Source organism: Panthera uncia, chromosome F1 (genome assembly GCF_023721935.1).
Source record: "Panthera uncia isolate 11264 chromosome F1, Puncia_PCG_1.0, whole genome shotgun sequence".
Lineage (NCBI taxonomy): Eukaryota > Metazoa > Chordata > Mammalia > Carnivora > Felidae > Panthera > Panthera uncia.
In genome coordinates this window covers 31640714-31663067 of record NC_064813.1, presented here as the reverse complement: position 1 = coordinate 31663067, position 22354 = coordinate 31640714, and the positions used below count along the sequence as shown (strand labels likewise).

General features: G+C 45.4%; 1 protein-coding gene and 1 long non-coding RNA gene across 2 annotated transcripts in view; one reads left to right on the top strand and one right to left on the bottom strand.

The window, feature by feature from the left end:
- The window catches only part of HHAT (hedgehog acyltransferase), a 314228-nt gene that overhangs the window by 155453 nt on the left and 136421 nt on the right, over positions 1-22354 (top strand). Inside the window, exon 9 of the mRNA XM_049634210.1 lies at positions 8589-8624. Coding sequence (XP_049490167.1) covers positions 8589-8624 — 36 coding nt within the window. The remainder of the gene's footprint in view (positions 1-8588; positions 8625-22354) is intronic.
- LOC125925316 (uncharacterized) lies at positions 1351-5069 on the bottom strand. The gene is made up of 3 exons (XR_007458782.1): positions 4917-5069; positions 4713-4833; positions 1351-1586 (listed from the first exon to the last, which is right to left on the bottom strand). It is a non-coding gene; the product is annotated as an uncharacterized LOC125925316 (long non-coding RNA).

Sequence of the window (22354 nt, the reverse complement as noted above, 5' to 3'; positions counted from 1 at the left end):
TTCAAAACTTTTGTGCTTCAAAAGATACTTTTAAGAAAATAAGAAGACAAGCCACAGACTGAGAGAAAGCGTTTTCAAATCACCCATCAGATACAGGAGTTGTTTCTGGAATATACACAAGGGTGGGGACTTAGCTGTTGCATCCTAGACATCTCTTGCAGTGTCTGACATCTAGAAGGTGCTTGATAAATGTTTGCTGGATGAATGAATGCAGAGAGCATTGATGCGGTTTAGAAAAGAGTCTTTAGGGACTTTATAAAGTCTGAGGAGGAAAGAAAATAATCTTGAGCATTTGTGGAAGGTTTATTATGAACCGCTTGTACCCACTACGTTTGTTCCTTTTTTTGTGCCATAGGTATTATTTTCTCTGTGCCACAGTTAAAACAACTGTGATGTGGAGCAGTGATTTTTTTTTTTTTTTTTTTTTTTTTTTTTGTCCATGGTCAAGTACTATTAAATGAGATAGCTGGAGCACAGACCTAAATTCCACGTATTGGGAGATGTGGTTTCTCCTGTAAAGCTCTTCACTCTTGGGCCCTTTATACCTGAAACTGGCACCTTCTCTCCTTTTCTTTCTCCAGTACTCTGAAATGCCCAGATGACCTGGCTTTTGGGCTACTTTCCCAGAATTTTCTGGCTAATAAATGATCTGATGGCAGACACACTTGTCTGGTGGAGCGAAGAGCATGTCCTGTGAAACCCGACACCATTTTGTACTGTTTGCTTTTTAGAATTTGTCCTCGTGGGCTACAGTTCTCACTTTCTACTTTCCCGTCAGACTTTGGTATTTCACCAAATGGGGTCTTTCTGACCTAAGTTCACTTTCCCTTTTCCTGCTCCCCCAGCATCGCTTTTTTAAAAAAGCTTTTATTCAAATTCCTGTTAGTCAACATCCAGTGTAATAGTAGTTTCAGGCGTACAATATAGACATTGAACAGTTCCTTACATCCCCCAGTGCTCATCACAGTAAGTGCCTCCTTAATCCCCATCACCTATTTCACTGCCCCCCTCCTCTCTGGTTTGTTCTCTATGGTTAAGAGTCTGTTTCTTGGTTTGCCTCCCTCCCTCCCCCTTCTCATTTGCTTATTGGTTTGGCTTTTTAAATTCCACATATGAATGAGATCATATGGTATTTATTTTCCCTGATTTATTTCACTTACCATAAGACACTCTAGCTATATCCATGTCATTGCAAAAGGCAAGACTTGATTATTTTTTATGGCTTAGTAATATTCCATAGTATGCGTACATGCATGCATATGTCCACACACCACATCTTCCTTTTCTATTCATCAAACGGTGGACACTTGGGCTGTTCCCATAATTTGGTTATTATAGCTAACACCCAGCATCATTATTTATTGTTGACTTTCAGCAGGCTCTGAATCTCAAATTGATATGCAGGTTAGGTCCAGACAGGACCAGATGGTGGAAGGAACGTGAGAGAGTGAGGGCTCCTGCAGAGGCATCCTGCAGGCTTTGTATTCGCATGACTTTCACAGCCGGGATGGACGTGGTATGACATGGTGCCCGTTATTATGTGCTGTCATCAGGAGGCGTGTTGCCAGTACTGTCTGGGACGTCCCCTGAAAATAAAGATGCCAGTTGAGACTGGGAGGAGGGCTGTGTTGTGACATGTTGAATGATGAAGTAGGGTCTCGGGGACTGTTAGTCTTGGCTCTGCTGCTGGTTGTGGAACTGTGTGAGGATTACCTCATCTTTTTTATCCTGTTTCCCACTCTGGCAAGTTGAGGAGGTCAGCTTAGGTAGACTTTAAGGTCTTTTCCGTTCTTTGAATTTAAGTTAGGTAGCCCGGCCAGAACTGGTCAGGACTCCTTGAGTCTGGGTATAAACTTTATTTTCCTAGTGATTTGATTTGGTTTTTACTTCCAACCAAGTCAGTTTCACACTTCTAGGCAGGAATGTGAGAGAGCTAAACTCTGGCCGCCAACTAGTGGGATGAACACGTCTGGAGATGAGAAGCTGTGAGGTCTGTGGGTTGAAGAAGTAGAACAAGAGCTGAGATCTGAAAGTGATGCTTCATCCAAACACTGCCCTGCGCGTGGCTTGCTAAGGGACCATACCAGCTGTGGTCCTGAGGACCTGAAGCCCGGAAGGCAGGCAGCCTGGCAGAGCAGAGCAAGTCCTGGAACCACCTGTGGGTTCTACTCCAAGTTCTGCCAAGGAGATGCTCTGTGGGGCTGACCATCTTCTGCCAGCACGGGGGTTGCTCTGGGGGTAAACACTCCTGCAGCACTCCTGTGTCAGGCGCGGTGAGCTTAATTCTAGTGCCCTGTGGGGCTCTACCAAGGACAGCAATCAAAATGGTAATAAATAAGCCATCAGGGCTGCTGCGGGAGCATTAGCCCAGGCACAGTTTGCAACCGTGCCGATGGTCATCAGACGAGCTGCTGCTGTCTGTGGAAGGGAGTGTTCCGACTTGGAGATGCTTCCTGAAAGTGACTAAACAGGGACTCGGAAGCCTGAGGCTAGGCAGACCCTTCAAGGTCATCCATTCATCCCAGCTTTCTGTGCGATGGTTCAGTCTCCTCTGAATACCCTTACAACCCATGCTTGAGCTCACCCTGTGATGGGAAGTTCACAGCTGTATTAGAACATTGCAGCTTATTTGAAACTTTCTTTTTATGCAGCAAGCTGAAAGCTGCCTCCCGCTGCTGCTACCAGTTGACGTTCAGACAACAAAAACTTCCATATCACATCCACACATAAAAGACTTCCTAATTTTGATTTCTGGAAGGAATCAAGGGTAATATGTGCAAGGTCACTGTTTCTCATGTCTCTTAAGGAAATCCTGCCTTACCGTGGGCTGGTAGCTATGAGAGATCATTTTCTTAGAAGGTGATAAGATGTATTGTGCTACACTTTGATAGATATCTCGTTTCAGAAGAGAAGCCTCGTTTCCATCTGTGGGTATGTATTTTATATATTTATGCATAGTAATTGATGTATTAAGTAACTACTTTGAGCGTCTCTATCGGCAATGTCCTGTGCTCAGTGCCAAAGCAGACGGAGGAACCGGTGCCTTATTACAGCACATCATTCACAGGTTGGTTCACTCAGCAGGTACTTATTGAGAATCTGCTCAGTGGCCAGCTCTGTTCTTGCCCTCATGGAATTTGCAATCCATTGTGGGGGGTGGGGTAGAACATTGTTATCCATCACACTGTATTGAAATTCTTGTTGACTCCGCCATCTCTTTACTAGGCTCAACTTTCCTTGAGGTAGGGGCTCTGTGCTGTGCATTACTGAATTCTCACTACCCGGCACATGGTAAATATTTGTTAAATGAGTCAGCGGCTGAGCACAGAAAGGGAAAAAGTGCTGCCTTTGACGTTTGTTACTCAGCTTGATCCTGACTTGGCCATTTACCAGCTATGTGATAGGGGATAAGGACATGAGGCTTTATAAAATAAGGATCTATTTTGGCAGGTGGTGAGGACTGGAAGAGGGAATACACTGAGGGCCTAGCCCAGTGCCTGGCATACAATTCTAAAATAAAAAAAGAAAAGCATATTTCCTTTATTATTCTAGTTCCTGAAGGCATCTTTTACATCTATACAGGAAGACTAAGTGAGAAGAGATCTCTAGACTTCATTGGTTGGCTTGTGTTTTGAAATTAAAGACCCCATGTGAGGGGGCACCCCTGAACCCTTTGGAAAGACCCCAAATCAGCCTTACCATGGTAAAGAGGAGTGGAAGGTTGAAAAAGTTCTGGATGTGGGCTGTGGTGTTGTTTGCACAACAGTGTGAGTGTACTTAATGCCACTGAGTTGTACACTTAAGAAATGGTTAAAATGGAAGTTTTATGTTGTGTGTGTTCTACCACAATAAATTCATTAAAAAGATCCCAAACCATTGCCATAATTTACAGTTCTTCCAGCAGGGGAGCCATTCTCCAAATTAAACCAGTCACAGAACATTGTCGTTCCATTGGTCTGGATGCGGGCCACCAAGCATTCCTGTGGAGCTTCCAGAAGCAGCCACTGCCTGGCTGAGCCACCAGTTGCTTGGTGTGGAACTGCGGGCTGTGAGGCCCTCTGTTGTTTTGCAGATTACTTTTTCCCCTCTGTCCCTCCTTCCCTCCCTCCCTCCCTCAAAGAGCAAGTTTTTGTACTCGTCCACAAATCATGTCTGAATCCATCCCTGTGTCTCCGCTCTGTTCCCAGTGTTTGCCTGTCACCTAGACTGCAGCGGCTCCCTGCCCTGCTTCTGTCCCCATCCTTTCTCTTCAGGACACCCAGAGTATTCTTTTCATACACAGATAAATCAAAGCACACCCCTAAATGAATGAAATTTAAACAAATGAAAAAAATAGCATTCCCCTGGTAAAGACCCTCTCTGCTTCCCATGGATGTTGGAATGAAGCCCTAACCCTTAGGTACAGCCTTTTCAGATCTGCTCCCTGCCCCCCTCCCCTACTTCAGCTTGTCCCAGTCATGCTGGCTTCTTCCTTTCCTCCAACCTGCCGCATTCCTTCCCACCTTGGGGCTTTTCCCGCATGTCCTGCTGCCTGGAACACTCTTCCTCCGGTCTTGGCATTGCTCGCCCTTTCTGACCATACAGATCTCAACCCGGATGTCACCTGGCCAGAGAGGACTTCCCTGAGCAGCTGTGTGGTCCACCCCTCTGTCCTGTCACCTGTGTGAGTTCTCTGCCTCTGGTGTTCTCTTCTTTATGGAGGGCTTACTTACCGTTCACCCCTTCCACCTAAGACGTGGGTGCCGTGCGTGGTGGGGCCCTTGTTGTGTTACTCTCGCCCATGTCCTCAGGGCTGGAGCAGCGCCAGGCACACAGAAGGCTCTGACAAAATATCTGTTGGTTGAATGAATGAATGAATGAATGAATGAATATCAACACAGATGAATTGATGTAGCGTAAGAGTAAGACATGAATACCTGTGAGGAAATTCTGTTTTCTTCCCCTTACATTTTTCCTGGTACATTTTATGTTGCCAATCCCCATTGACCTTCTTCATTCCATTTGTTTCCAAGTGACTGTCAGCTCCTCCCAAGCCTGCCTATCACAGGATGCTTAAAGACACCCACTTGTCCCAGCCCCAAATTCCATCCGTGACCAGCCACACATGCACAAGAAGAAATGTTCTGAAACACCACGTGTCACAATCACTGACTTCTGTACATTTAGGCCCTAGATTTTAGAGGATACCGTGGTGGCAGGTGAAGCTGGGCATGCACCAGTGTGTGCTGGCACTTCTTAGTGAGATGCCAGTCAGGGCCAGGGCAGGCAGGATAGGATGATGCCTTCCCTGCCTGGTGGCAAGACCCCGCTCCCCTGCACTCCCCGCCGGCTCTCACATCCAACTTCAAGGCTCCCTATGAGGCCTCCATAGAATAATTGGTCTTCCTGCTCCCTTGCCTGTTTCCTGAGTTCTGTCCCTGTCCCTCAGCTCTCCAGCTGTACTACCCTCTACCCTACTGTTCAGGCCCTCCCTGTGCCCTGGATCACCTCACCTGTCTTTCTGGGCTGCATAGTGAGATGTTATGTCCTTTCGATGTGGCTTCCTTCTCCTACTATTGGGCTTCCATTAAAACAACTCTCTCTCTCTCTCTTTCTTCTTTTTTATTTTTTTAATATGAAATTTATTGTCAAATTGGTTTCCATACAACACCCAGTGCTATCCCAACAGGTACCCTCCTCAATGCCCATCACCCACTTTCCCCTCCCTCCCACCCCCCATCAACCCTCAGTTTATTCTCAGTTTTTAAGAGTCTTTCATGGTTTGCCTCCTTCCCTCTCCTATGGTCTTCTGTTAAGTTTCTCAGGATCCACATAATAGTGAAAACATATGGTATCTGTCTTTCTCTGTATGACTTATTTCACTTAGCATTAACACTTTCCAGTTCCATCCATGTTGCTACAGAGGGCCATATTTCATTCTTTCTCATTGCCAAGTAGTATTCCATTGTATATATAAACCACAACTTCTCTTAAAAATTGGAGGGAAGGAGATTACTATTTATTGAGTACTCACAGTATACCAAGCACTGTGCTAAGCACTGTATTTTTGCTTATCACCGAATTCTCATAACCCTCCATGAATAAGGGCTATCCATTTTCCCACGGAGAAGCTGCAGCCTAGAGAGGGTATATAACTTCCCAGAACCTGACTTGATTCTAAGACTCAGGGAGATAGATGGCACTTGTGGGGCAGCTGTGCCCAGGGAGGCAGGGGGTGGGCTTGCCTGGGGCTGGGCAGCCATGGTGGGAAAACCAGAAATCAGAGGAGGTGGAAAGGGACCAGTTCTTAGAATGAAGAATAATTTTCAATTATTAATAATGAGAGGCAGTGAGAGCCTATGCTTTTAGTGGGAAGAGTAAGCAATTCATGGCTTTTAGGGCCCAGTTTGACTCCCAGATTTGTCCTCTACTAGCTGTGAGCTCTGCAGGTTATTTAGCCTCTCTGCTTTAGTTCCCTGCACTGATGAATGGAGATGCCAATCCCTGGCCTCACCAGCAATGGCTTGTGTATGTGGGCACCATACAGTAGTTGCCATCTTCTAAATACTTCATAGTCCTTTCTGTGAATATTATTAGGTTGTTCATTACTCCCTCAGAATCTTCCTTCACCTACCTCACCACCATATTGTGGTTCTTTCTGATCCCCTCTGTGTCTATTTTATGCTATGATTCCTGCAACAGAGTCTGATCCTTTATGTAGCTGATGTAATTGAAAGGGCTGAATAGGTTTTGGATGAGTGAAGGAAGCTGAGATCTGTGTTCTAATCTATACAACTTGTATCTCCCACATTGCAGGTCCTGGAGATCTTAAAATTGCTATCTGTCATATGAATATTTACTTATGTGGCCGAGGAACATGGCCTTGGTTTGGGTTGAGAGGAGGGATCATTTCAGTTTTTTTTTTTTTTTTTAATTTGCATTAAATATGATTGTAGGCAGAACTTAGCATCTCAGGTCAGTGTAGTATCAACTGAAGCAAATCAGCTAATCCTGCAGGGACATCTCCCTTTAGAGCTCTTTTCAGAAGACTTATGTATCTTCCTTGAATCATGTAATGACTTCAGGTAAGTGATCCAGTGAACTTTTGTTGCTCTCTTCTTTCCTACTCTGTCCATTGACCTGTAAACAGATGCTTCAGTACACAAAGGAAGCTTGCATCCTACTTTAATGTCAGTAAGCATCCGCTAGATGTCAGGTGAGGTGAGGTTCCAGGCATGCTGGAATGTTCCAGAAACGGGGCAGGGGTGGAGCTGGAACCTAGGGACAGTCAGGGCCTGGGCAGTCGGACCCCACTCTAGGGGGGATTTCTGTTTCTCTTGCTCATTGTCTGTAGGGACAGAAGTAACTCAGGCTTTACTCCGGCAGGCTTTACTCCACTAACCTGTGAGGCCAGTCTGTTGGGTGGGACACAGTGACCACCTTCTAGGTGTTAGGAGTAGTGGTTATGTGTGGTGGACAGCAGCATCATGGTTCCGGCCACCGAGCCTTTTTACTCACAACCAGACCCAAAGGTGAGAGAAGGACACTGGTTAAGTGGTTAGAGGTGTAGGGGGAACAAATGTGGTAGAGAAACCAAGGCAGTGCCATTCATATGGACTCAGCCCATTTGGGGGTGTCAGGGGAAGTTGTATGTGAAAGGGTCCACCACTGCCCGGGACTTACTGGTGGGAGGTGCCTGGTGAGAGGCCCAGGCACAAGGGCAGGCTCACCAGCAAGTGCATGGAGCTGCTCTTCTCTCTTCCCTCCCAGGGCAGACCCAGCTATGGACAGAGCTGCTCTTTGGTAAAAAGCTCCAGGGACAGGGGCACCTGGGTGGCTCCATCCATTAAGCGTCCGACTTTGGCTCAGGTCGTGACCTCGCAACTTGTGAATTCGATCCCCGTGTTGGGTTCTGTGCTGACAGCTCAGAGCCTGGAGCCTGCTTAGGATTCTGGGTATCCCTCTCTCTCTCTGCCTCTCCCCTGCTCACACTCCGTCTCTCTCTGTCTCTCAAAAATAAACAAGCATTAAAAAATTAAAAAAAAATAATGCTCTGGGGACTGCGGCTGGGAGGAGCATGGAGGGACAGAGTTGACGCTTCCCCACCCCTGTTCTTACCTTTGGCCAGCATGGTTTTGTACTTGTAAAACATAATTTCATTTATTTTTGAGCAAGTAAACATCTAAGACAACTAGTGTGATAAAAGGACTCACCTATTGGCAAAGTGACAAAATCTACCCTGTGGCTTTTTTTTTTTTTTTTTTTCTAGAGAAAAAGCGTAGACTTGCTGAGACACTTTTGCTATCATAGAGCAGTGGTTCTGCATCAGAATTGCCTGGAGGGCTTGTCAAATCTAATTGCTGAGCCCCATCCCCAGAGTGTCTGAATCAGTATGCCTGAGGTAGGGCCTGAGAATTTGCATGTCCAGCAAGTTCCCAGGTAATGCTGCTGCAGTGGCCCCACTCCAGGGGCTATACTTTGAGAACCGCTGTTACAGAGTGATTGATTTATTCACCGTGCTCTGAATGCAATTTACATGTTTTTGGTCAAGTCTGCCATTGCTGCGCATTTCTTTTACTGATACACTTGTCTGTGTCTTCTTTGAACAGGTATTTTGATGTTGGACTGCATGATTTCTTAATCAGGTAAGCCCATCATTTTAATTCTAGATATCATTGCATAGCATGTCTATTATGGAAGACTGAGATGAAAATACAATCCTTTTTAAATATCTTGTTAAATAATGGCAATTGTATACTTGTCAAAAAAAAAAAAAACCACACACTGCTAACATTACGGTGTTTTGGGCCTCCAAGAATTGCACGCAAAATTATCCTTTTTTTAAACAGTCAGAGGAACTTCTATGTAAAGCAGTTTATAGCTAAAGTGGTAGTTTCCCAAAAGCATGGGCAAACTTGTTCCAAGTGCTGGGCTGCTGGGAAGACAAATAGAGAAGTGAAGAGAGTCAGCTTGCCTTCATACCTTAACCCACTTCACCAATTTTCCCTCCATTGAATTTAAGCTTTTAAAGTTGAATCTATTGGTTGTTTTATAGTCATGCAGATACAACCTCGTTCATAATTGGAAGAGATTACAGATGGCAGTTTATATCCTAAGTTTATTGGTGATTTTTACCAGAGTGGCTTATGGGGCATATTAATTCCAAATAGCTATTAAATCAAACAGAGGTTAAATGGAAATATACCAGAATATTTTTTAAAAAAATTTTTTTTTCAACATTTTTTTATTTATTTTCGGGACAGAGAGAGACAGAGCATGAACGGGGGAGGGGCAGAGAGAGAGGGAGACACAGAATCGGAAACAGGCTCCAGGCTCCGAGCCATCAGCCCAGAGCCTGACGCGGGGCTCGAACTCACGGACCGCGAGATCGTGACCTGGCTGAAGTCGGACGCTTAACCGACTGCGCCACCCAGGCGCCCCAAGAAATATACCAGAATATTAACAGGGCTGGTAAAAATTTGCATATTTTTCTGCTGTCAACTTTGCTGTATTTTCTAGATTTTTTTTGTATTGGGCATGTATTATTCTAATAACGGTGAAAAATGGTCATAAAAAACGCTTGTCAGAAAGGCACGTGAGAAGCAATAATGGTTTCCGAAGGACTGTAAGCTAGTGATTACAAGGGAACTAGAAATTATGTAGAGTGATTTGCTTTCTGCAAATAGGAGACTGTAAATGCTAATTCTAAGAGTCTGCTAATACACAGTTATAAATCCCATGTGATTTTTTGGGTAGGTGTTACAGTGGTTCAGCTCGCCACCGTGCAGGGCCGTCTTTGTGTGGGTAAGATGCTGTCTGAAGGGAAACGTGCATCATTGGCATCGCCTTTATCCTAAACCCCCAACATTTCCTTCGTGCTGTATCACATACAGTGGTGTTCCAAGAAAGGCCACCCACACCTCGTCATTTCTCCAGGGCCTCATCCAAAGGTGTGCATTGAAATCTTTTTGGCCCACCCTAGGCCCAAGGAATATAGATTTCCCTAGCATTTTCCAGGATATCACACATAGATGGTAGTGTGTTAACTACTACCCTTGATGCATTAAAGGGTAAATGCATTACAGCAGGAGGGATGAAAGACCAGAGTTCACCGAAAAGGCAGGCATGAGGATTCCATGTGTACGCTGATAAAAGCCGTCTGGGTACACTTCCAGGAGTGGTTTGGATTTTTGAGTTAGTGTCTTTGGTACTTTGTCCTGCTACCATGCCACTGTTCACCTGATCCTTGTGGCGGATGCAAGTTTGTACTTTATTTTCTCTACTAACTTTCTTGAGGGCAGGGAACGTGTCTTAGTCGCCTTTCTGTGATTAGATTGTAGAGTCAACCTTCAACAGACATTTGTGCTTCGAGTGAATGAACAAAATGAGGCAGAAAGGACAAGGAGGGCAAGGATTAAGAAGAAACTGTTCAGCCATTTATTCAACAAAGAATTATTAATCCTGTCATGGGCCACGTACTTGGATATGTCTGGGAATACCACTATGAGAAAAACAGGCATTTGAGTTAAAGCTTTCCCTGAGCTTATCACTTGCCAGGCTTATGGTGTGAGGGGCCTTGAGGTGGGGGGAGGGGTGGTCTGCCTCTGGGACCCCTCCTGCCTTTCCTTCTTCTGGGATCCAACCGCATTTCCTATGTTGGGTGGGGAGGAGGGTAAGGGGGAAGTTCAGTGTTTCTAATGTAACTGGTGCTGGGATCCCTTTGTCCTGGCAGTTGGCCCTTTTGGGTGGTACTGGTGAGATGCTCTAACTAGTCACCTTAGTGTTCTGTGAACCAAGCAGAAGTAGGGGGTAAGGCTTCTTTCTGCCCTGACATCTCTCTGCAGTTGTTCTTTCCTTTGCTCTGGTAAGGGCAGAACAAATCAACATGTTTGTTGTGTATCCACTTGGGGAATGAGGGGGTCAGTCTCCCCTTCTTGCAGGAGTGCCCAGTCTCTGTGATGAAGTCTCCTCATTCCACCCCCTTCCCCCATGGCCATGATACACTCTGCACCAGGTAGCCAAGAATTTGAAGACTCTGAGTTCCTTCCTTTATGCTCCTCCCAGTTTGGGAGCTGGAGGGTGGAGATGTTGGGGGGAGGTAGTTGCTGGGAGCCACCAGTTCTCCATCTCTTAGGAATCCCAGGATGGGGTGGGGGTATCACCCCTTTATTTGTAGCTCCCTTTAGAAATGCATCCTTTCTGCTCCTGGCTTGGGAGGTTAAGACTGAAGGGGACTGAGCACTGTTTCTCATGGGCGCCTTAGTGAGAACTGTTTCACTGGCATGATGGCCTTGAAGTCAGGTTGAAGCGGGTTGGGGCACTGTGTGAGGGGCGGGTGATGGAGTGGCAGCAGCAACTGTCTCAAGGAGTTAAGCAGTGGGGGTGCCTGGGTGGCTCGGTCATTTGAGCATCTCACTCGACTTCTGCTTGGGTCATGATCCCAGGGTCATGGGATCCAGCCCCATGTTGGGCTCTGTGCTGAGAGTGGAGTCTGTTTGAGATTCTGTCTCTCTCCCCCTCTCAGTCTCCCTCTTCCCCCTCCTCTGCTCACGCTCCCTCTGTGTGTGTGTGTGTGTGTGTGTGTGTGTGTGTGTGTGTGTGTGTGTGTCTCAAAAGAAAAAAAAAAAGGAGTTAAGCTGTGAAGGAGAAGGAAGAAAGGCCAGGCAGCTGGTGGAGAGGGTGGTTTGAGTGGAGATTTTTTTCTTTTTAATTGGAGGGGCTCTTGTATTTAGTCACCAGAAGGTGTTAAGTGTCCTTTAGACTTAGAGAAAGTGGTTTCAGTTGGGTGGAGAGAAGCAGCGAGTGATTGCCCTGGGAGCTGGGAAGCAAAGGCAGGGAGTGGTGTCTTTGCGGCCCACAGAGCAATGGCATTTTCCTGTTACTCAGTCACTGTGGAGAACTGGAGGGTTGGAAGAGTGAGGCAGTGCTGCTTGAATCCTTCTCACCCTGTATTGGCTAAGAGAAGAAAATATATTCCCTTTGTAAAAGAGGAGGTGTTGGAGAAATTGGCATCGATTTTTTTTTTAATTAACTACATTTATTGGCTACAACAAGCTCTTAACATGTACTCTGGGTCATCGGGCTGTATTGAACACTTTGTGTTTGGCATAAGAGAAACTGCAGCCTCCCTGAAATTAATCAGCTGCATCTTTTATGTTGATGGAAGCAATGTCGACTTCTCTGGAATGACATAAATTTCCACAAAGCCAGGAGCCCTATCTGTAATCCCAGCCCAGGCAACTGCAAGGAGGGGCATGCTTCCCTTTAAGCTGTTGGGGTATTTCACTGAGCTGTGGGGCAGGAAGGAGCTGTCACGTTTAATGAAATGTGAGCATTTTTGGTATTGGTGTTTTATGACGACTGTGGGAAAAATCGAGTGACCTCAGTCCTTCCAAATCTCACAGAAATCAAAGGAAAGACTTTCAGGAAACAGTAATCACAACTCACTTAAGAATAGCGCCAGAAGAAGGCTCTTGGTTGGGATTCTTAATGTAACTCTACAAAAGAAAAAGGAAAAAAAAAAAAAAGCCCAATCTGGGAAGAGAGATTATGGAAGAAAATAGCTCTGTTTCATTTTAAAGACCAGGGTAGCGTGTTTAAGTTTAGCTTAGTTTAGTTTTGGCAAAAAAAGTAAAAATGATTAGTGATGTTGGGTTGGATTCTTGCTGACTGAGGCATTTTTCTCTCTTTTTTTAAGTTTATTGATTTGAGAGAGAGGTGGGAGTTGTGAGCAGGGGAGGGCAGAGAGTGGGGCGGGGCGGGGGGGGGAGGGGAGAGGGAGAATCCTAAGCAGACTCCACATTAGCACAGAGCTCGATGCCTGGCTCAGGCTCCATCTCAGGAAACGTGAGATCACCACCTGAGCCCAAATCAAGAGTCAGACACTTAACTGAGCCACCCAGGCGTCCCCAGGCATTTTTCCATTTTACCCAGAGTTGTAGGCAGCTGCACCCTTCTCACAAACGCACGCTGTAACTGCTTTGTACCTGCCCTCCTGCCCTTCTCTGGGTTCCTCACATTAGGGAATAGTTTTAAGTGATACAGGATGTCATCCTGACTTTTAAAAGAAGACCTGAAGCCATCCATCTTCCTGTGATGTCTGGAAGATTAAATTTGTCTGTCTTCCTTTTACAATTTTTGCATTGCCATTATTCTTATACATTTAAAAATTAGAAAAAATACTAGCTGTACTTTCATCTTCTTTTCTATATTATTTATACTCAGCTAGATAATTCATTTCAAATAAGGATTTTTTTTTTGTAAATAGCAAAATGAGTTTTCTTTACCACTATTTTCCATTTTTATTCTAAAGATCATGTGTGAGTACATCAGAGTCGCTACTATTGTCCTAAGGATAGTGTCTTGATGTCCTGTCAGGACTAGCAGAAACGCAGAGTGTGGGCTCCTGCCACTGATACTTCTTCGGCAAATAGAAAACGTCACTGAGCCTCTGGTGTGGCCCTAAAGCTATTTGAGATCTCCAGAGTAGAAGAGAAATTCCTTTCTGTAAGTAAACAGATTCTGCTTTTAGAATGGTGTTCAATATAGTGTAGATTTAATCCTACAGAGATGCTAATGTTTGTATGAAACAGTATATGCCCCTTTGAAGACTTCTGCTCTGGTGAGAGAGAAGGTAGAATGGGAGAACTGTTCACTTCTTGTGGTGCCTTTTGTTCCTCTGGAGGGGGATCCCGAGATTCCAGCACAGTCTGGAGTCTTTGAATTGCCAGAGGGCAGCGAATTGCAGTAATGTGTGAATTAATGGCTCACTGAATTCTGAAAGGCACAAAGCTGCTTTTGGCTTTCCCTGGGTGACACCCTATACCCGACCCATTCATAAAACTAGCTCTAGCTCGGAAAAGAAGGGTTGTTTGGGCTAAAAAATGTTGGTGTTTTGAGCTTCGCGAATCACAGGGTAGTTTTTTAACCTCCTTTATTTTGAGTAGCACAAAGTCTACCACCACATTTGCTGTAGTTAATTGTAGCATTCATGGTGTTGACAAAGAAGTCTGCTCACCATCATTTGAAATATGTCTTGGATTCTGTGATGTGTGAAATGTTCAAAAGAGTCTGCCTTTAAGAAGGCAAGCAGTCAAATGAAGAATTAATTTGGGTTAAAGACTCCTCCCGAGAAGAAGGAAGAGAGCTGGGGATAAGCCTCCCTCTTTCCTTAAGATAGTTGATCCCCGTTTAGGCTCTCAGCTGCTCTGGAAACAGAGGTTAAGGAGAGGAAGGTAGGCATTTGGCCCTGGAAGTAAGAACCAGATGGTAATAGGAAGATAATTAGCATCTGTATTCAGTCTAGGAGTTTAGAAACACTAAAATGAATACGTGAAACAACTAAAGATATATATATATATATGTGTGTGTGTGTGTATATATATATATACACATACACACACACATATGTATATGTGTATACATATATGTGTATATATGTGTATATATACACACACACAAGATGCATATATATGCATATATACACAGGCATTTTGTCTCTGAGTTATTGTATGTGTGTGTAGATATTTTTGTACATAAATATAAAAGAAAGATAAAACTGTCATGTATATATTCTATTTTTTTTAAATTTATTTTTAAAATTTTTTTCTTTTTAACGTTTATTTATTTTTGGGACAGAGAGAGACAGATCGTGAACGGGGGAGGGGCAGAGAGAGAGGGAGACACAGAGTCGGAAACAGGCTCCAGGCTCTGAGCCATCAGCCCAGAGCCCGACGCTGGGCTCGAACTCACGGACCGCGAGATCGTGACCTGAGCTGAAGTCGGACGCTCAACCGCCTGAGCCACCCAGGCGCCCCTGTTATGTATATATTCTAAATACACACATAAGATAATTCAGAGGCAAAATACCTGATTTGTTACATAGGATTTTAGATGTTTTAAAGTTAATTTTTTTTATTTTTTAGGGGTGCCTGGGTGGCTCAGTCAGTTAAGCCTCTGACTCTTGGTTTTGGCTCAAGTCATGATCTCGTGGTTCATGGGTTTAAGCCCCATATCAGGCTCCATAGCTGGCAGCATGGAGCCTGCTTTGGATTCTCTCCCTCCCTCTCTGCCCCTCCCCGACTCATGCTTTCTCTCTCTCAAAATAAATAAACTTAAAAAAAAATTTATTTTTTAATTTATTTTGTGTATTTTTATTTTTATTTTAATTTTATTTTTTTTTTTTTACCTTTATTTATTTTTTTGAGACCGAGAGAGACAGAGCATGAACGGGGGAAGGTCAGAGAGAGAGGGAGACACAGAATCCGAAACAGGCTCCAGGCTCCGAGCTGTCGGCACAGAGACCGACGCGGGGCTCGAACTCACAGACTCTGAGATCACGACCTGAGCCGAAGTCGGATGCTCAACCGACTGAGCCACCCAGGTGCCCCTATTTTTATTTTTTTGAAAGAGAGAGGGAGAGAGAGTGTGTGCAGAGGGGCAAAGGAAGTGAGAGAGAATCTTAAGCACGCTCCATGCTCCATGCAGATCCTGGTGCTGGGCTTGATCACACGTCCCTGGGATCATGACCTGAGCCAAAATCGAGAATTGATCTGACTGAGCCACCCAGGTGCCCCTAGGATTTTGGAGTTTTAATTTTATAAATATAACGTGGAAGTCAACTTTCGTTTGTCCAAGGAAATAAATTTTAATAGTGGCATGAAAAGCAAATGTGCTGATTAAGAGCTGCTCCCACCTGAGGTGAGCCTACACTCTGCGTCTTTGCAGTCCTAATTAGGCCCTGCTGATTTTCTCTTTGTGGCAACTGGAAGGGAGAAGTGGCACCTGGGGGAGCCACCAAGTGTCTTTTGTCCCTGCCTGCTGCAAGCTCATCTTCTCTGAAGCGACTGCAGTAGCACAGCCTTCTTTTTAAACCTTTCTTTCATTCCACTTGTGGTTTATGAAAACCAGCAGCTAACGATCTGTGTGGTGTTCCGGTAACAAAGTGTTTTAAATAAAAAGTGAAGAAAACCACAGTCCAAAGCAGGCCCGACAGAGGCAGTTAATGAAAATGCAGGCAGGGTGCTGAAGAGAAGCTATCCTGCATCCATGGGGCTTCCCCCCCTTTACCAGGCTGTCCCTACCCCCTTCCACGAGACTGTCCCCTCTTCCATGGCGCTGCCCTGCTTCCGCCATCATTCCTTTGCTCAGTTTCCCAATCCTGTTGAGTCTGTCTCCTTCACATCTTCCCCATCACCCTTTCCTTCCTGTTTCTGGAGAAAGGAGATGCACTTTTGTCTGAAACTCAGGCTTCTTACTCCTACAGGTGTGGTAAGGTGGGATAATACATGCTAATCACTTAGCTCTGTGCCTGGAAACACTGAGGACTCAGTAAGGGACAGTTCTGTCCTTCTCCTCCCACCCCCTTACCTCTGGAATCAGAGTAACAGGTTTGAGTTCTGGCCTTTCTCCTTCCACCAGTGTGACGTTAGGTAGCTCGTTAAACCCTTTATGAGCCACCGGTTGCTCCTCTGTAAATTGCCTACTTACCTGATGCTGTCACTCCCTTCTCAGAACCAGTCGGTACTTCTCTTCCCTTCAGTCAAAACCAGACTATACCCTCATGTCGTGGGCCACCACAGTTGGTCTTCATGCTGCCTTTCCACCGTTATTTCCCTTTGCGCAGTGGCCAAATGGAACCAAATGCGGCTTTCTGTCCCTCCCAAATTTCTTGGCTTCTTTCCTTTGCTCATGTGTTTCCTATGCCTGATTCGCCCATCCCTCCTCCACATCCAAATCCTGCCCCATCTCAAGTCCATCTCAATGCTGCCTCCTCCAAGCAACCTTCCTCTTTCTCCCTTGATAGCACTACCTCCCAAGCTTCCAAGACCATGGGATTCTGCCAGAATATTTTAGATGGGGCAAGGTGGCAGGAAATCAGTATCATTACCACTCGCTCCAGGTGACCCGTATGCTCAGGGAAGTTTGGAGCCTATAGCTTGCGCATCTCAAACATTCCTCCTCAACAGTGAGCTTTTTGAGAGCAGGGTCTGGTTCATGAATACATTTCCAATAATACCCCATAGTGTCTAACGTACAGAGGGCCCTTTGAGAGGTCCAAACTTCTTGTTGTGAAATCAGTAAGTCCCGGAGAATGTAATGCATAGTGTGGTGATTACAGCTGATAATACTGAATTGCAAATCTGAAAGTTGCTAAGAAAGTACATCTTAAAAGTTCTCATTACACACACAAATTCGTAACCACACGAGATGATGGTTGTTAACTAGACTTACCCTGGTGATCACTTTGCAACATACACATATTGGGCCTTTTATGCTGTGTACCTGAAATTTAATAGGATGTTTGTTAAAAGATACACTGAGGCGTGTGTAAAGTTTGAAGAGTTTATTTGAGCAAAAAGGAACCAAAACAGGGCAGTAAGCAATCTAGCCAGAGAGAAAGGAGCCCTGAGGAGCTGTATATAATGAAAGACTTGCATAGCCAGGAGAGAGTGGGAACAAAGCAAAAACTAGGCGAAAAACTGGATTGGTTTTTGCAGGGTCACTTTGCTTACTTTGCTAAAGGGAATGACTGCGGTCTGTGGGTCACATTACCTAACCTGTGCTGATGTAGTGATTCCTGATTGACTGCTTTAAGATTCCACTTCTGGGAGAGTGGAAACTGCAGTTAAGTCTCCGTTTGATTAAGTCTCGATGTGGGGCTTAGCATTAGCAACTCCATTTTGGGTCTGTTGTCTTGTTTTTAACATGTTATATGTCAATTATATCTCATTTTTTAAAAATGTAATGCTTTTTCCATTAAAACAAAAAGGAAAGCAACAGATTAAGTTCATTTCCTTCATGACAGAGCTGAAACCCAGTGTTCCCAGTCTGAGTAACCCAAGGACACAGAGTGTAGGGTAGGGGGGCTGCCTGAGCGTCTGGCACCACTAATTTTTTTTTTTTTTAATGTTTGAATGAATAAATTTTAACTCTTAAAAATGTAACGGACTTATTGGTAACCATCTCCTTATCTTTTCACGTAATCCATTTCTGTAACCAGTAAGTGGTCCTAGTAGTCTTCCAGGAACTGGGGGAAAGGCAGTGATAGGTGGACAATGTCCTGCCGTCAGTTGGCTTGCATTGCAGTGGGTGGAGACAGAATACACAAGCAAACAAGTCAGTGGGCACAGTGACTCCCATGAGGCGATGGGAAGGCACGGGCTGAGAGCCATTTGTGACCGCACAGGAAAGATAGGAAAGGCTTCTCTGAGGCACCTGGGGACTGAGCAGAGATGTGAGTGAGGAGGAGGAGGCAGCCAGAGCAGGGTCTGGGCTAGGCTGTTCCAGGCAGGGAGCAGGGCAGGCGCCGAGGCCCTGAGATGAAGAGGAGGCCCGTGAGGAATAGAAGGGAAGGAAGCTGTGGGGCTTGCGGGGTCATGGAGCAAGGAATCCACAGAAGTCTGGAGGCAGAGGCCACTGCCAGACTGTGGAGAGGATTGGGTTCCCTTTTAAAGCCCACTGGAAGGTTGTAAGTAGGGGAATAACATGATTTGATTTATATTTTTCAAAACTCACTGCGACAGGCTGAGCTGGCAAGTTAGTGAAATTGGGATTCTTGAACCTCAGCCATTGCCATGCTGCTCCACCCCAAGCTGGAGCTCGGTGACCCAGGCCTGTCCTTGCTCCCCAGGGAAGGTTCTCTGACAACCAGCTGCTGTGAGAGCTGCTCTGCTGAGGAACAATAGCCCCAAACTACCCTTCTATTTCCCTCTGCTTATGTTTGCTTGGTATATTGTAAAAGGTATGGTTGTGCACATGGGCATTAACTTGGAGGCAATGAAGCCATGGTGGAACGTGGCAGTAGGCCCTCTCTAGAAGCATGGGCAGCTGGAGAGAGTGGGGTTGGCTCCAGGAGGTTCGCTCAGAATGGAGGTTTGCAGCCTTCCCCTGGTGAGAAGTAACCATCTTGTCTTGGGAGCTCCCTACAAGCCCAGCCTCTCGTTTTTCCCTGGAACTTTATCTGCAGGGTCTCCGAAGGCCTGTTCTCAGCCCTCAGCGCTCCTCTCCCAGTGCCTCTCTTCTTGGATGTCAGCCACTGTTAGGACAGGAGGCCTCCTACATCCACAACGCTGGCTCCCCCCTGGGGCTGCCTGGAGCAGAGTCCCATCTGGTTTGCTCCTGAAAGGCCTCACATAAGGCATTGGTGTTTTCTCCCCTTTCTTGTCAAAAACCACGTCCCCTCCCCCGGCTTCACCCATCACGGTCACAGTCCAAGACAGCTTTTCTTATTTATTCTCCAGACTGAAACACTCGGAGAGGCTTGTGGTCCTTTCCTTTCTTTGTAGAATCTGGGGGTTGGAATGGCCTTGATGATTATGCTCCACATTATGGTAATTTTCAGCTCTTAGAAGATTTCTCAGATCTACTTTGCTTCTGTCTTACTGCCACCACTTTTGAGGAAGAAGTTTTTAGAATTCTTCATCTTCACGGCTGTGCTATATTAGGTTTGTTAATTAGAAAACCCAGATTAAAAAAAAAGAAAACTAAAAGAAACCCTTCATGTTCTTGAGAGTTGAAATGCAGAATTCACTTCCTACCATACATAGCTTCTTTCAATACAGATGTTCCAGGGAATAAATGTATCTTTTAAAAAAATCAAGAAGAGCCACTGGTGAATTAATTGAGAAAATTTGCAATGTAGAGACATTATTTTAAGTGTAAAAAGCTCTGAGTCAGGGATGCTGCTGAGCAAGACAGGCTGTGAGATCCATGCGGTCTGAGCTAGTGCAGATGGGTTATTTACTTGACAGGACATTTGTTAAGTAATGATGGTGGTGCTGCCTCTTTTTCGAATTCTTTTTCTAGTTCCTGGGATCATTCTGCCCTATGGGGCTTCCATGCCAGATGGAAGCCAGAAATTTGCTTTCCTGCAGTGTGGGAAGGGTCTCAGATTCCCCCTTCCATTTTAGACTCCGATGAGAACAGGTACGTGCAGGTAGGACCTGGAATGCATGCTGGTGAGCCTGGCGGCAGTGCCATCCAGCTTTGAGAGGCAGAGGTCCGGGTGTGGGGCCTCTCACCCAGCACTGGTGATTGGGAGCCTCTCCCCTGAGCCAAGTGGCAGGCACGGTAGGGTCCCCGTCACTACTCCAGCAGTGGTAGTGTGATTTGTCCTGACCGCATAGCCTCCAAGCCTGGCTTTGAGACCCTCTCTCAGAGACTGTGCAAATTGCTGATCCTTCTTTAATAAATCCCTTTCATATTAAAACTAATCAGAGTGGGTTCTGTAATTTGCAATGAAAATATCTGATGGGGTTACTTACCCAACGAAATTTGGTATGTCTAGTGGAGCGGAGAGAGTGTGTGATCTTTACTCGGCTTTGCCCATGAGCTGCTTCAGTTCCACACGCCAGAGTCAGAACTGCAGCTATTTTTACATCAGAACAGAAGCAGTCCGCGAAGTGGCAAGGACACTGGATCAGATGCAGAGGACCACGACAGTAGTCTGCCTTTCTGCTCTCTTGCTGTAATGACTTCATGCAAGTGTCTTCTCCTGTTTGGACCTCAGCTTCCTTATTTGTGAAATGAGAGAATTATACCCGATAAACTCCAAGGTCCCTTCCAATCTCAGCAGTCTTTGATAAGCAGCTTTGGTGTGTTTAATACTTGAGGGCCACTTGTGTTGTCCAGATTTACAATATAGTAGCTACTAGCTATATTATTTATTATAAATAAAATATAAATGATTAAAAGTCAACACAACTGTAAGTTCAGTTCCTTAGTGGCACTAGCTACATTTTAAGTGCTTAATAGCCATGTGTAGCTACTGGCTACCTTATTGGACAGTGCAGAGCAGAGATAGAACATTTCTGTCATCACAGAACATTCTCTGGCCTAACACTGGTCTACATGATAATGCCATTTGTCTACTTCCCTTGTAGAGATGCTGGGTGTTCTATTGTATTTCTGCCCGCCCAGTTGAATGATAAGCATCTACCTTATTAGCCATTCAGCTTGCCTCAAATGGGACTCCTTATTTACCTCCCCTCAAGTCCCAACCCTACCCCCCCCCCCCCCCCCCCTCCCCCCCCCCCCCCCCCCCGCATCAACCAGAGTAGAAGCCCTGGGAATATTCTGGAAATGTCCTACTTCCTCACGCCCCATATCCATTTTGGTTCCTAAATTCTATTAGTTCCTCCTATAGATATTAACGGCACATGCTCATACACCATAACTGAAACCCACTTCATCTTTCACTTGCCTTCTATTGTGAACCTCACCTTTATTTTCTTCTTTCCAGTCAGTCCCCTCAGGCCCAAGGGCATTGAATCAAAATAGCTTAGAAACAAAAATCGGTTTTAATTAGCCCCCTCCTCCCTCAGGCATCTGTTCAAGGGCTTTTTCACAGCCCCGTGAGCATTGTCTTTAAATTTCTTTTTGTTCCCTGAGCAAGACTTGCTAGTTCATTTTCTTCTTTCTTTGCACGCCGGTCCCCTCTTTCTGCAGAGGCCTTCTTGGCAGCTGGTTTGGAGGACACCTCTTTTGCTAAGCCCTGCTGACTTCCCTGGAAGAGCTAGATGCCCCCATGGGCGCGCTCTGTCTTGCTGACCACAGTCATTGGCTTGGGGTCTGGGCTCAGGCGGCCTGGGTTTGAGAGCTGGTTGCATCACTGTTGACTGCATGAGCAACTAGGCAGCTCCGTGCTTGACTTTTCATGTCAGTAAGTGGGTATTAATAGTGGGTATTAAAACCTACTTAACGGGTTTTTGTTTTTTTGAGGATTAAATGGCATAATATACATCAAGTGCTTAAATGGTGTTCAGCGGAGTGAACACTTGGTAATTGTTAGTTGTCGTCGTCGCCATCATCATTGTCATCATACTTGCCACCCCTGAAGGCCAGAACTGGGAGCTTGGTTTCTTCTGCATTTTCCTTTGAGCACCTGGCAACGGATGGTTGTGCCCATGGGTTGGAGACAGCTGTAGGCCAAACCCAAGCCAGCTCTGGCACTTACTAGTTATATGGCTTTACCAGCAAGTTTTTTAATATTACTGCTTCAGTTTCCCCTTTGTGAAATGTTGCTTTAGGAAGACAGTCAGATACTTCAAAATTTTGGGTTAAACCAAGCAAATAAGTAAGTGGCAACTGGGTGAGATCAATCATTCTAAATGTATGGATCCATTCACTTATTTATCAGTCTTGGTACCCACTCTCCCCTACTCAGTACTTGAAACACAGTAGTTAGCAAAAGGAACATAGTTGCTACACTCATGGAGCTTAGAGTTTAGGAGCAGAAAAGTGTTTGTCAAAGACCATATGCATGTCTGGTCTACAGACAGCTACTACAGCAGCCAGTAGTGCCAAAAAGGAGAGACACATGGTCCTACAGGTGTGTGTGTCACAAAGCACCTGATGTAGGTGGGATCAGGCTGGG